General features: G+C 38.7%; 1 protein-coding gene across 3 annotated transcripts in view; it reads left to right on the forward strand.

Moving 5' to 3' along the window:
* Nucleotides 1-12,068, forward strand: part of FCHSD2 (FCH and double SH3 domains 2) — a 299,421-nt gene that overhangs the window by 145,487 nt on the left and 141,866 nt on the right. For 2 of the 3 annotated variants that reach the window (XM_082845563.1, XM_082845564.1), the window contains exons 6-8: nucleotides 4,565-4,698; nucleotides 8,825-8,879; nucleotides 9,744-9,872. In XM_082845563.1, coding sequence (XP_082701689.1) covers nucleotides 4,565-4,698; nucleotides 8,825-8,879; nucleotides 9,744-9,872 — 318 coding nt within the window. Of the gene's footprint in view, nucleotides 1-2,798; nucleotides 3,616-4,564; nucleotides 4,699-8,824; nucleotides 8,880-9,743; nucleotides 9,873-12,068 lie in introns of those variants that run through there. The other variant, XM_082845565.1, reaches the window with a different exon arrangement.

Consider the following 12,068-nt stretch of genomic DNA (forward strand, 5'->3'; position numbering starts at 1 on the left):
TCTCACAGCTCACAGGGGCTCAGCTTTGGATTTGGCCCTGCCTCTGCGTGTAGGTCGCTGGAGGGCGTCTGTTTTTTGCTCAGACAGGACGGGGTTAAAGGAGCCGCTGATTCGGGGGTTCTGGCTCACTCAGGCCGGGGGGAGGGAGGGGCACGGAATGCGGGGCGGGCCTGCGGCGGCAAAGTCCGGCATGACCCTGCACCAGCCCGAGGCCCGCCGTGCGCTCTCCCGGGGAAGTCGTCCCCGGATCCCGGGAACCCGGCAGTGGCGGGCTGCACAGGCTCCGCGGAAGAGGGGCGTGGAGAGCAACCTGCGCTCGCACACAGGCCCCTTGGTGGCGGCAGCAGCAGCCCCAACGTCTCCCGCCCGCCTCTGGGGTCCGCGCCTCCAGCCGCAGCTTGCGCCCGTCTCTGGAGTCCGCCAAAAGTTCTTTTCTTTTCTTTTTTCTTTTTCTTTCTTCTTGGGCGCACAGTGCGGCATTTGGGATCTTAGTTCCCTGACCAGTGATTGAACCTGCACCCCCTGCAGCTGAAGCACGGAGTCTTAACCACTGGATCACCGGGGAAGTCCCAAAAGTTATTTTCTTAGGATGAATTTCCAGGACAGGACTGCTGGGTCAGAGGATGTACTAGTTTGTAGGCCTTCAATGTATTGGTCCAAGTTACTTTTATTTTTATTCGTGTCTTCAAGTTATTAGCAAGTCTATCTGTCCTAGTATCTGTCATACTCAGGAATCATACTTTTAATTTCTTTACTAGGATCCTGAATTTTAATATCCAAGTTTGTCATTTTGTATGATCCCTTAGCCCTAATGTACACTTACACATCCATTTCTCTGTCTGCTCAGTGCTGATAACTCTTGGGAAAGAGCTGGGCATATATCACATCAAGGCTTTTCTTAACGTAGTTATTATTAAGCTTGTTTTTAAGTATATGACTTAATCCACCTCAGAAAATTGGATTTATACAGAAGAAACTTATTTTAAAAGTTGGAAAGGAAGTCCTGTTCCTTTGCAAATTAAGTTTGATGACTTTTATTTAATAAATATGTTTGATATTTTGTTATGTGCAGGCATTTTCCTTTGAAGAAGAACCCAGCTTACTCTCACTTGAAACAGTTCACCTGGGTGATGGAAACATTTGGTTGTCGTTTTAATGAATGCTAGGGAAGAAAGGATCACAAGAGATCTCTTCAGTGTGCACACAGGCTATCTATAATACTGTTTGATAAACTGTATCTTAGAAACTTTTGTAAAGGGAAAAAGCAAGTAGGAATAGAATCAACCAGAGTTTTCTGATGAGATTTTTGAGAAATCCTTTTAAAGATATGAACTGTCACAAAATTCATCTGATATTGTGGCACATATAGAAAGTAATTTAATTTAATAACCTTTTATAAATGAAAATGAATTAAGTAATCTCTATAAGATGTTTGGTTACCCGAGACTAAGGATAAATGTCCTTTAAAGGGTAGGGATATAAGGAGTGAGTGACTATGTGTTTATGTTTCTGTGTGTGTGTGTGTGCACATGCAGGTGTGCATTCATGTGTGCTCATGTACAGGTACCCATGGTGTTCACTTTGTGTGAATATACTGAGATCCTATCCACATGGTTTGCAGTCCTCAGGAAAACCTTTGACCTACTGTGTTTTGTTTCCTCTCAAAATATTCAAATTAGCAGACCCTTTCTTAATATTGCTTAATATCACCCTGGGACTGTTGGGCTTCCCTTCATTGATTAGTTTTCTGAGGCCAAGTTTCATTGTTTTGGATGAACATTTTGGATGTAGATACCTTACACCTGACTCCTCTTTTAAATAATCCATCCCATTTGCCCATTAAACACAGTTGTGTTTTTTCAGACCATGCCCCAGTTCCTAGTTATTAATATCTAATTGTAGCCATGGAGCATTCTTTCAGCTCTTCACACATGCAAACATGGCATTATTGCGTTGTTTAGCACTTCTCTATGGGAGTGTCAGGTTGTCACGGTATTATTTAGTAAATAAGAGATTTGTTTATGATAAGGACTATTAAAAATTAAAGATTTGTTGCAAGATAAAAGCTTACTATTTTAGTATGTCTATATAATGAAACATTATTCAGCCATAAAAAGGCATGAAGAATTAGTACATGATACAACATAGATGAACCCTGAAAACATTATGCAAAGTGATAAAAGATGTATAAGGCTATGTATTATATGATTCCATTTAAACAGAATGTCTGGAATAGGAAATTTATGAAGACAGAAAGTAGAGTAGTGGTTGCCAGGGGCTAGGGGGTAGGTGGAAATGGGAGTGACTGCTAATGGGTATGGGGTTTCTTTTTAGGGTGATGAAAATGTTCTGGAATGAGACAGAGGTAATGGTTGTACAACCTCGTGAATATCCTAAAAACCACTGGGGTTTGTGAGTTATATGTCAATTCTTTTAAAGCTTACTATTTTAAGATAAAGTAACTCTGTGTGAAACCTTAAAAACGTGGTTATCACAAAACTAGGGTACATACTATAATGGATTACATGGTAAATTCACTGTATGACTTTGGGTAAGTTGTTTAACCTCTTTAAGTCTGTTTCTTCATCTTAAAATTGGACTAATATGAATACTTTTATCACAGAGTTGTTTTGAGGACTAAATGTGATGTAGTACCTATAAAGTGCTGGATATAGTGTATTGTGCTTGTGCAGTGCAAATAGGGAGTCTTCTTAAATGTAACTAAACATTCAGACTCATGAGTATCGTAGGCCACACCTGGCATGAGGTTTACTTAGAAGGACATTAGGACAGGGAACACAGTTAAGCAGCAGGGCGGCATCCTGCATTAGTAGAATTAGTTCTCCCACCAGTATGCTTCAGTCTACATAGCTAATCAGAGTTATTCTGTTTGGTCCCCAGGCGACAGGTGTGGGACAAGAAAATGAGACTCACATGTGCAGGGGTAGCCGCAGACTCTAAAGGAGAGGAAAACCTTTTATTACAGCTCTATAGACAGAGCTTCCAAGGTCCCTGCAAGGGACATGTCCAGATACAGGAATCACCATACTCACAGAAGCCCAAAGCCAAGACTTCTCCATCAAATATTTGTAGTTCATTTGTAGTTTCTCCCAAGTTGATGCAATTTACCCATCAGGTAAATTCATATTTATACGTAGTGTTGCTGAATAACCCAGTTGACGTTGTGTCTTAGTCAGGTTTCTGTTGAAACACAGGCCTTGGAAGTTAAGGGTCCAGTTTTCATGCAGCGGGGAAAGAGGTGTTTTTTTGTTTTGTCTTGTTTTACCCTTTATCCACAGCCTGACACTTATTAAGTGCTCAGTAAATGTACCCATAGGGAACCTTCCAGATCTCTCACTTCCTGTAAAGTAGTGAAACTCTAGCCTGTATGTCACATGTCTAAGTTTATTTGTACTTTATCCTTGCTTTTCTGATGTCCTTGTTCTATTCCACATTGCTCACCGTGGCAAAATAGTCCCTTACTTACCAATGTCTCTTCCTGCTTTGCTGTGTTTTTTCAGTCTGCATCATGCACTGACGATGCTATTCCAGGCTCAGAAGTTTTTCAATGGGGGCTGCCCTGAACTGGCCTCAGACTGGTGAAACTTCTCAGTGGTTTGTTTCAAACTGGGGAAAATAATTCCCCCTTTGGATATCCAGAAGGGTCCCAAAGCAGTGTTACTTTGGCCCCATTGTGTTATAAGAGTTTATTTGTTAAGTATTTCTTTAAGTTATTATGTCTGTCTCTTCTCCTAGAATCTGTATGTGTATCCAAAGAGTTGAGTTGGGGATAGTTTTGAGTAATAATTGTTATGTGGTACCCAGGTTTCTTGCTTCTCTCCTTCATCTTGGGCTTATCCTGTCAGACTCCTCAGATTTCTTATTTATTTATATTTTTGGCTGTATTGGGTCTTCGTTTCTGCGCTCGGGCTTTCTCTAGTTGTGTGGAGTGGGGGCTACTCTTCGTTGCAGTGCGCTGGCTTCTCACTGGGGTCGTTTCACTTGTTGCGGACCACAGGCTCTAGGCACATGGGCTTCAGTAGTTGTGGCTCGCGGGCTCTAGAGCGCAGGCTCAGTAGCTGTGGCGCATGGGCTTAGTTGCTCTGTGGCCAGACTTCTCAGATCTCAATCCTCCTTTCCCAGAAGTGAATCCTTCAGTACCCTTTGCACCATCAGTTCCCCAAACATACAGAGAAACTTTATTAATATTATGAAGATTACAGAATTGCTTTAATCTTTTGCCTTTATTGCTATGCTCCAACACTAAGAGCATTTTCACTGTTGCTCTTCTTATGCCTTAGCTTAATGTCAGTTATCAGCAGCACTCAGAGGTTATTTCTCAAAGCAGAGTTGTTAAGCAAACTGTGACACTATTCGATACATTACTTGAGATGGGAGTACCAGCTGTTCACTGTATTTCAGTTTGCAATTTGAAGGGTACTAAAAGTACTGATTCTTCTCCTGGGTTTCCATCCTGAGGGCATAGTGCATAGTTCTTAGGGCAAACTCGTTTTCTCTAAGCCTGAAGACTAAAATCATAATAATTGCACTTTGTATTTTACAGTGTGTGGACCAGTTGACAAAGATCCAAACTGAATTGCAAGAGACAGTGAAAGATTTAGCTAAAGGCAAAAAGAAGTACTTTGAGACTGAACAGATGGCTCATGCAGTACGAGAGAAAGCTGACATCGAGGCAAAGTATGTGTCTTAGCATTTCTGAAAAAGTGATTATACAAATAAATGTTATTTTTGCCAGTACTTTGTTTTCTGTTAATACAGGGCATAGAGTCATTCTTAGGTTATATTGGTTTCATTGGACCTATAAATGTTATATACTTGAGATCAAATTTTCTTTTATATTAGTTGATTTTTATTTAAATTAATGTAAGCAAAATGGGAATATTTGATCAGTCAGTTTTCACATTAAATTGAATTTTGAAAAGGAAAGAAGACAGATGATCATGGTATTGGAAGCTTAGCAGAAGTCTGGTTAAAGTTGCTATGGTGTCTAAATATCAGGGTTTTAGAGCCTCAATTTTCTCATGCCAGAGTAAATCAGTTGTAGTCGAAAATCCTTGATCCTCAGTATGCCTTTGAAGGACTATGGACGCATCAAGTGAGTGAGACCACTGACCTCAGTATAGAAACTTTGCCCCAGAATTTCTCTTATATGAAGTTCTAACGTATATAATTTTTAATGTATGCTTTAGGAACTGTGTGTGAATTTTACTTTCAATATATGTAAATTAAAAGTCCTTTATTTTGAGAATAATTAGGAAAAGAAGGAACTGGCAGTTTATAACAAAGAAATGCAAAGCTAGCAGTAGAGATTTTTGCAATGACAACTTGAGGAAAGATGAAAATTTTTTAAGAAAAAAATGAACCTGTGTTATAGAATGGGATTCTGAAGATGTCTCTGAGGAAAGGTGAGACTCCCGTTCGGTGAGCTCACTGATGGAAAATGTAGGAGTTTGAACGCCTAGTCATGAAATCAGAAAGGCTATGAACACTTGTACAGACTAGGAAGGAGTCAGGGTTGTCTTTCTAATATACTTTTTTATCTGCAGGAAATTAAGCAATCTCATAGGCATCTTGTGAAAATTTAGGGACTCCTGGAAAGTTTATTTTGTCCCAAGGGATGGTAAATGAATACTCATAAAGTGTTTAATGTTACTGGAAAACATATTTAATATTTCCCTAACTTAGTTTATCTTTATTATTTTATTTTTATAAGCATACAAATATTTCCTGTACTTTCATAGAGTCAGTGAACCCATCTTCCCAGTTAGACCTGAAGTTTTTAGATTAGGTGCTTTCCGTTAGGAATATCCTTTCATGGTGGTTCTTAAGAACTTGTTTTTTAAAATGCTCAGGGATTCTAGAACAGAGAATTGACAGATTTGTAGAGCATATATAAATACCTACTTTAGCCAAGGTCCACAGGGTGAAAATGAGGACAATTGTGGGGCTGTTCCTGAGAAGTGTGGATTTGACAGGGTCTAATTCACAGGTGCTGATAAAAAGAAACTGCCTTCAAATATAGCCCAGATTCAAAGGGGATACAGCAAATTAGACATTTAATTCAATGTGTAACTTTTCTGGAAAATTAATTCTACAACAGAGAGAGAAATGCCTCTTTATCTTAATTCACTCACTAAGTGTTTATTGAATGATTACTCTATATCGGGTACTATGGATACAGAGATGAGGTAGATAAGTTTTGCTCTCAAGAAGTTTAAAGCCTAGAATTAAAAACAAACGTGTTTTAAAGTAGATTTATGATTTGTTTATTCACGGTAAACTTAAAGAAGTTAAGTACCTAAAGTCACTCACCTAGTAATTAATTTATTTTAGTAGTTGTATGAAAACACTTTTATGTAAGCATAGAAAATAGATTAATTTTGCCTAATGAAAAAGGAAACCTTTATAGAAAAAAGTGATGTTTGGACACAGTTCTGAAGAATGGTTTTTCTAAGTAGAGATGAGGGCTTCCCTGGTGGCGCAGTGGTTGAGAGTCCGCCTGCCGACACAGGGGACACGGGTTCGTGCCCCGGTCTGGAAAGATCCCACATGCCGCGAAGCGGCTGGGCTCCTGAGCCATGGCCGCTGAGCCTGCGCGTCCAGAGCCTGTGCTCCGCAACCACAAAAAAAAGTTTGTAGCTAAGTCGAGATGAGAAGGAAGATCAGGAAGGGGAATGAAAACTGGGCTGTATATATTGGGTTGACCAAAAAGTTCCTTCGTGTTTTTCCGTAAGATGTTACGGAAAAACCCAACCAAACATCTTGGCCAACCCAATAGTATTTTTATTTTTATTTTTTTGTGTGGTACGCGGGCCTCTCACTGTTGTGGCGTCTCCGGTTGCGGAGCACAGGCTCCGGACGTGCAGGCCCAGCGGCCATGGCTCACGGGCCCAGACGCTCCGCGGCACGTGGGATCCTCCTGGACGGGGGCACGAACCCGTGTCCCCTGCATCAGCAGGCGGACTCTCAACCACTGCGCCACCAGGGAAGCCCTAACCCAATAGTTTTGATAGATGATTTGACAGATAGAGATGTGTACATTAGGAGAGAGCATAGAAGGAAGGATACAGTTTGAAGGGATGGCTGAGTTCCACTTTGAATATGTATGTTCTGATAAATATGTGGGACCGTGGAGTGAATATATTTGGTAGAGGGTTATATATCTGACTCTCAGATGAGAATTTGGGCCTGAAGATCTTGCTTTGGGGGTCAGTTGCATATCAGATGATAGTTAAAGAGATGAAAAAAATCATATAAAATGAGATGAGAAGTTGAGTTTGGAAACCTAAGGAACATTAACATATGGAAGGTAGGTGAGGAAGAGGAGTATGTAGTATGGTTCATTGTATGTATTTTGTTTGCTCTAGATAATAATCTTTGAGGGCAGGAACTGTATTATTTTACCTATTACTAGTACCTTCTTTATTACCACAAAAGGATTGTATGAGGATTAAAAAATGAAGCAGAAGCCAGAGATTTGAATCCTTATATTGGAAAATCCAGATGTAACTCAGACTATTTAGATAATGGCTACAAAAAGAGTCGAAATGAGTGTACCCCAAACAGAGTCTTTCTTAACCCTGAACAGGCGCTCTCAAATTTTAAAGTCTGTGGCCTTTGCTTTTCTAGATCAAAATGAATAGGAATCTGATTAATAAAAACAAAGAAAACCCCCATTAAATATGAATATGGCAAGGTAGAAAAATAACAGGAGTCTCTTAGACCCAGCTTTTTTTTTAGTAGTGGAGTAGTTGGAATGCATGTTTGTACGTACGTCCTTGAATGTTTCTCTCTTGCTAGAAAGTTGAGAGGCTGCTTTTCCTGTCCTCACATTTGCTCTGCAGAGACTGGCTTGCTCTGTCTTCCAATACCAAACGGTCTGCAACTTTATTTCATATTATGGCATAGCTTCCAGCACATTCATTGACTTTTCCCATGGCAATCACCATGACACTGCAGTCAAGACAGACATTGCAGCTTCAGAAATTACTGGTTGTGGGGAATGTTGGTTGTTCCTTAGCATTTTTCTCCTTATGGTTCTCTCTAGTTGTTTGCATAAAGCCAAGATATTTTAATTACTGATTGTTAGATTATGGTTCCCCTCCCGAGCTGAGAGGGATTGAGGGAAATAAGGACACCAGAAAAGAGAAGCTTAAATAGAACAAAATCATATTAGGGCAGAAAGTCCAAGGGCTTTATCTCTATGTTCTGAATACTATAGATATGTTAAGAGTGGAGGGAGCACATAGGCAGGCACCCAAACAAGAAGAACTTTTAATGGGAGATGTGATGGAATAAGGTCTTTGTAGAGCCTGGTCAGTATCATACAGTAGATTACATTCCTGGCATTGGCACATTCATGGCACATTCCTGGCACATGGCCCTGAAAGCCTGCTAATCTTTGTCTCCATAGGTTGGTTATCCATAGGCTTCCTTTAAGCTTCCTTGCGGAAATTAAAGTATGTGCAATTGTATGATACTGGGAATAATCTATAGTTTGTTGACTCTTGTTTATTAGGAGATACCAACATATTGGATTCGTCAAATTGTATTTTTGTCATTCAGGATATTTTTATTTTATTAATCCCACTATTTTCTGTTTCACCATAATATTAAATTCTTCCTGTAGTAAAATAAAAGAAAATAATCATTGCTTTTGGTTTCCCATTTATTTAGTTCTCTTTTAGAATAGTGTCACGGGGAAAGGTCACTTTTTTAAAAATTTAGTAATTATAATACTTAATCATTTTATTATGATGTAATTTGATAATTTTATTAACATACTTTTCTATTTTTATTATAGATCTAAACTTAGTCTTTTTCAATCAAGAATCAGTTTACAGAAGGCAAGTGTAAAGGTGAGTTTTTGAAAACTGTATTTCACAATTGAGAAACCTTAGCTTGAAAAAAAAAGAATTGGGCCTTTTGAGGGTGCAGTTCAATTATTTCCATCTGATTTCCATTTAGAGAAGGATTTTAAAGTCATTAGGGAAGAACTTTTTTTCCCAGTTCATGAGGGTTTTTCAACTAAGTGTCAGCACTTTGGATACTCCCTGCTTCTCAAGATTGCTTTAGAGATAAGTTTCTATACCTAACCTGCTTAGGTAGCCTGTTGTCTTCAACACTTAGTCCAAGAGACTTTAACAAGTCCATGGGCTTTAGAAAGCTCAATAAAATCCATTTCACTCAGATTTATACCTCTGAGCAGATATTTCGGGCCAGATGCAAGTGAATTTTTCCTGTGGGATCCTCAAGCTGTAGAATACCTGATAAATAAGCTTAGTGACCTACCCTTGTCTGCCTGGCTCCCAACTACCATGCATTTCTTTTGGCACATTAGGGGGTGTTGATTTTTTTTCAAACTGTTTTCTAACTCCAGCAGATTTACCCAAGTCTTTGAAGATAAGGGACTTACTTAATTTGAGAACCTTTATCTTCCCATCATAATAAAATGAGCAAAACATTATGAAGTTCTCTCAAAAGCTTTGGAAATTCTTAAAGTGTAAATAACAAATATTTGAAAGCACTCTTACTGTGTCAAACAGTTCTAGTCACTATTTAATTCTTCAATAGTGTTGAAGAATTTTTATATGCATATAAATGTTTCTCTACATGGTCATCTTTACTCTTGTTGGGGAGCCAACTAAGAGTGGTATCCTCATATGTTTTTCAGTACAGTATCAGTTTGCACTGACTTTTTCTTTTCTCTTACTATGTTTTAGTTAAAAGCCCGGCGATCGGAGTGTAATTCCAAAGCTACCCATGCAAGGAATGATTATCTTCTTACATTAGCGGCAGCAAATGCACACCAGGATCGCTACTATCAAACAGATTTAGTTAACATTATGAAGGTAATACAGCCTTAATATCTGTGGTAATATTGTATCATTAAAGACAAAACAACTCATGAGTTGACTGTTGGGTGTATGGGATTGAGTCTATACAATAGCAGCCAAGCTACCTCGCATTTTGTTGGAATATACTTGGTATTGTTTAGGTGACCTCTGTTTCATGTAATCTGAATTAATTTTAGTTTAAGAAAATGTTTAAAGCCAAATCATAGTAAAAGATTGTATTATTCCCTAGCAGCAGCAGATATTTACTGTATAGTGGTTATTAATATATGATTATTTTTTAAAAGCTTAACTTTTTAAAATTTTATCATTTTATGCTTAATTGATAGGTAAACTTGTGCATTAATATTTTATGAGGTGCCTGTGGGTAAAACAAGAGAAAATGTAACTCGTAGTTATATGAAAATGTCTCTACCCTGAAATATAGGGTTACAGTTTCTTGTATGACAAAATTCGATCTTGGTCTTTCTCTGTTTATACACCTATATGTATCTTTAACTTTAACTCAAGTAAAGGACAAAGGGTGGAGGAGCAGAAAAATTTTTAACATGCTGCCAGGTTTGCCCTCACTGCTGATAGACAAGTTCTGCTTTGAATTGTATCTCATTCTCTCCTGTTGTCTCAAGGACCCAAACTTTTGATTATTCTATCTTTATTTTCAACCCATCCCTCTCAAATGTATTGTTCTTAATGACTGTCCAACCACATTGCTTTCATTGAATTGCTTGCTTTATGAATCAGAGGTGTTGAGAACGGGGTGCAGCAGGAATGGGCGCTCTTTTTTTTCTGCAGTGCCTCTGGAAAAGAGATAAACTCTGTCCAGAAACTACGAGTTCTTTCCTTGAAAGTAGAGACAGGACATTTACTGGAAACTTTAAGGAAAAATGGAGGGATGGAGAGAGTAAAACTGAACTAAAAAATATCCTATTGCAAAATTTTTTATTTCCTTTTTGTTTATTGTCTGAAATCCCCTTTCCTGGCTTCTATCCTGTTCTGACTTCTGCTGGTTAGGATACAGGTGGTAAGAGAGACAAGGGATTGTTTTGACATCCCAGATGAGAACTCTGCATACATTTTCCCATAAAATGTTGGACCTAAAGGTTTAGACATTTTATTATCTTATTAGGTGTTACACAGTGCTTCAGACTTACAAGGACCAACTGGAGACTTGGCCTCCCAGTATAACCTGGTTTCTCTAGGGAAATATATATACTCAGTTTCAAACAACTCCTTTATTAAAAAAGATTTTTAATACAGCTCACATTTAAGTTTGTAATTCCCCATATACCATCTGCTATTACAACAAAGCTGTTAACTATATACTTTCCCCTTTGCATATTTTTAAATGAACACTGTATTAGTTTAAGCATCAGCAAAAATAAAATCTTTATTTTTTATTATTTTTTATTTTTTCGGTACGCGGGCCTCTCACTGTTGTGGCCTCTCCTGTTGCAGAGCACAGGCTTAGCAGCCATGGCTCACGGGCCCAGCTGCTCCGCGGCATGTGGGATCCTCCTGGACCGGGGCACAGACCCGTGTCCCCTGCATCGGCAGGCAGACTCTCAACCACTGCACCACCAGGGAAGCCCCATCTTTATGTTTTTTAAATTGAATCCACAGCCAAAAAAGATCTCTTTCCTAAAACCCTATGGTCTTTTATAAACCAGGAAAGGTACAGAATTATTTGGGGGATCTACCCCCTGCCAGCCAGCAATCAGATTATGTATCTTTGAACTTACTTTGAAGTCCTTATGCACCTAGGCATTTGATCATCATTGGGTAGGTTATGCTTCAGATTACTCGTTTCATGAAACATTAGAGGGTACTGAAATGATTTAAAAAAAAAATAGAGGCAGGAGTCCCTCCTATCCCTTAAAAATAGGAAAATATATTCTCAATTTTCATGTTGTATGTGTTCATTCATTTTCTTCCGCATGCTTATTCATAGTCTGCAGTATTGGAAAACTCCCATTAATGCTGTTAGCTACTTAGTAAGTTTCTATCATTGAAATGACAGTGGTCCTTTAGCAGCTGTCTTGGTAAGGTCTATTTTCTGGATTTTTGTTAAAGTTATAATGCCTTAAGTAGAATCTTTTTTAAAAATATTTATATGAATAGCTTGGAAACAGGAGATTTGAGTCATTGATTTCATCATACACATTTAGTAGTCACTTAGAGTGTAGTAACTATGCT

Source organism: Leucopleurus acutus (assembly GCF_964270905.1).
Source record: "Leucopleurus acutus genome assembly, chromosome: 8".
Lineage (NCBI taxonomy): Eukaryota > Metazoa > Chordata > Mammalia > Artiodactyla > Delphinidae > Leucopleurus > Leucopleurus acutus.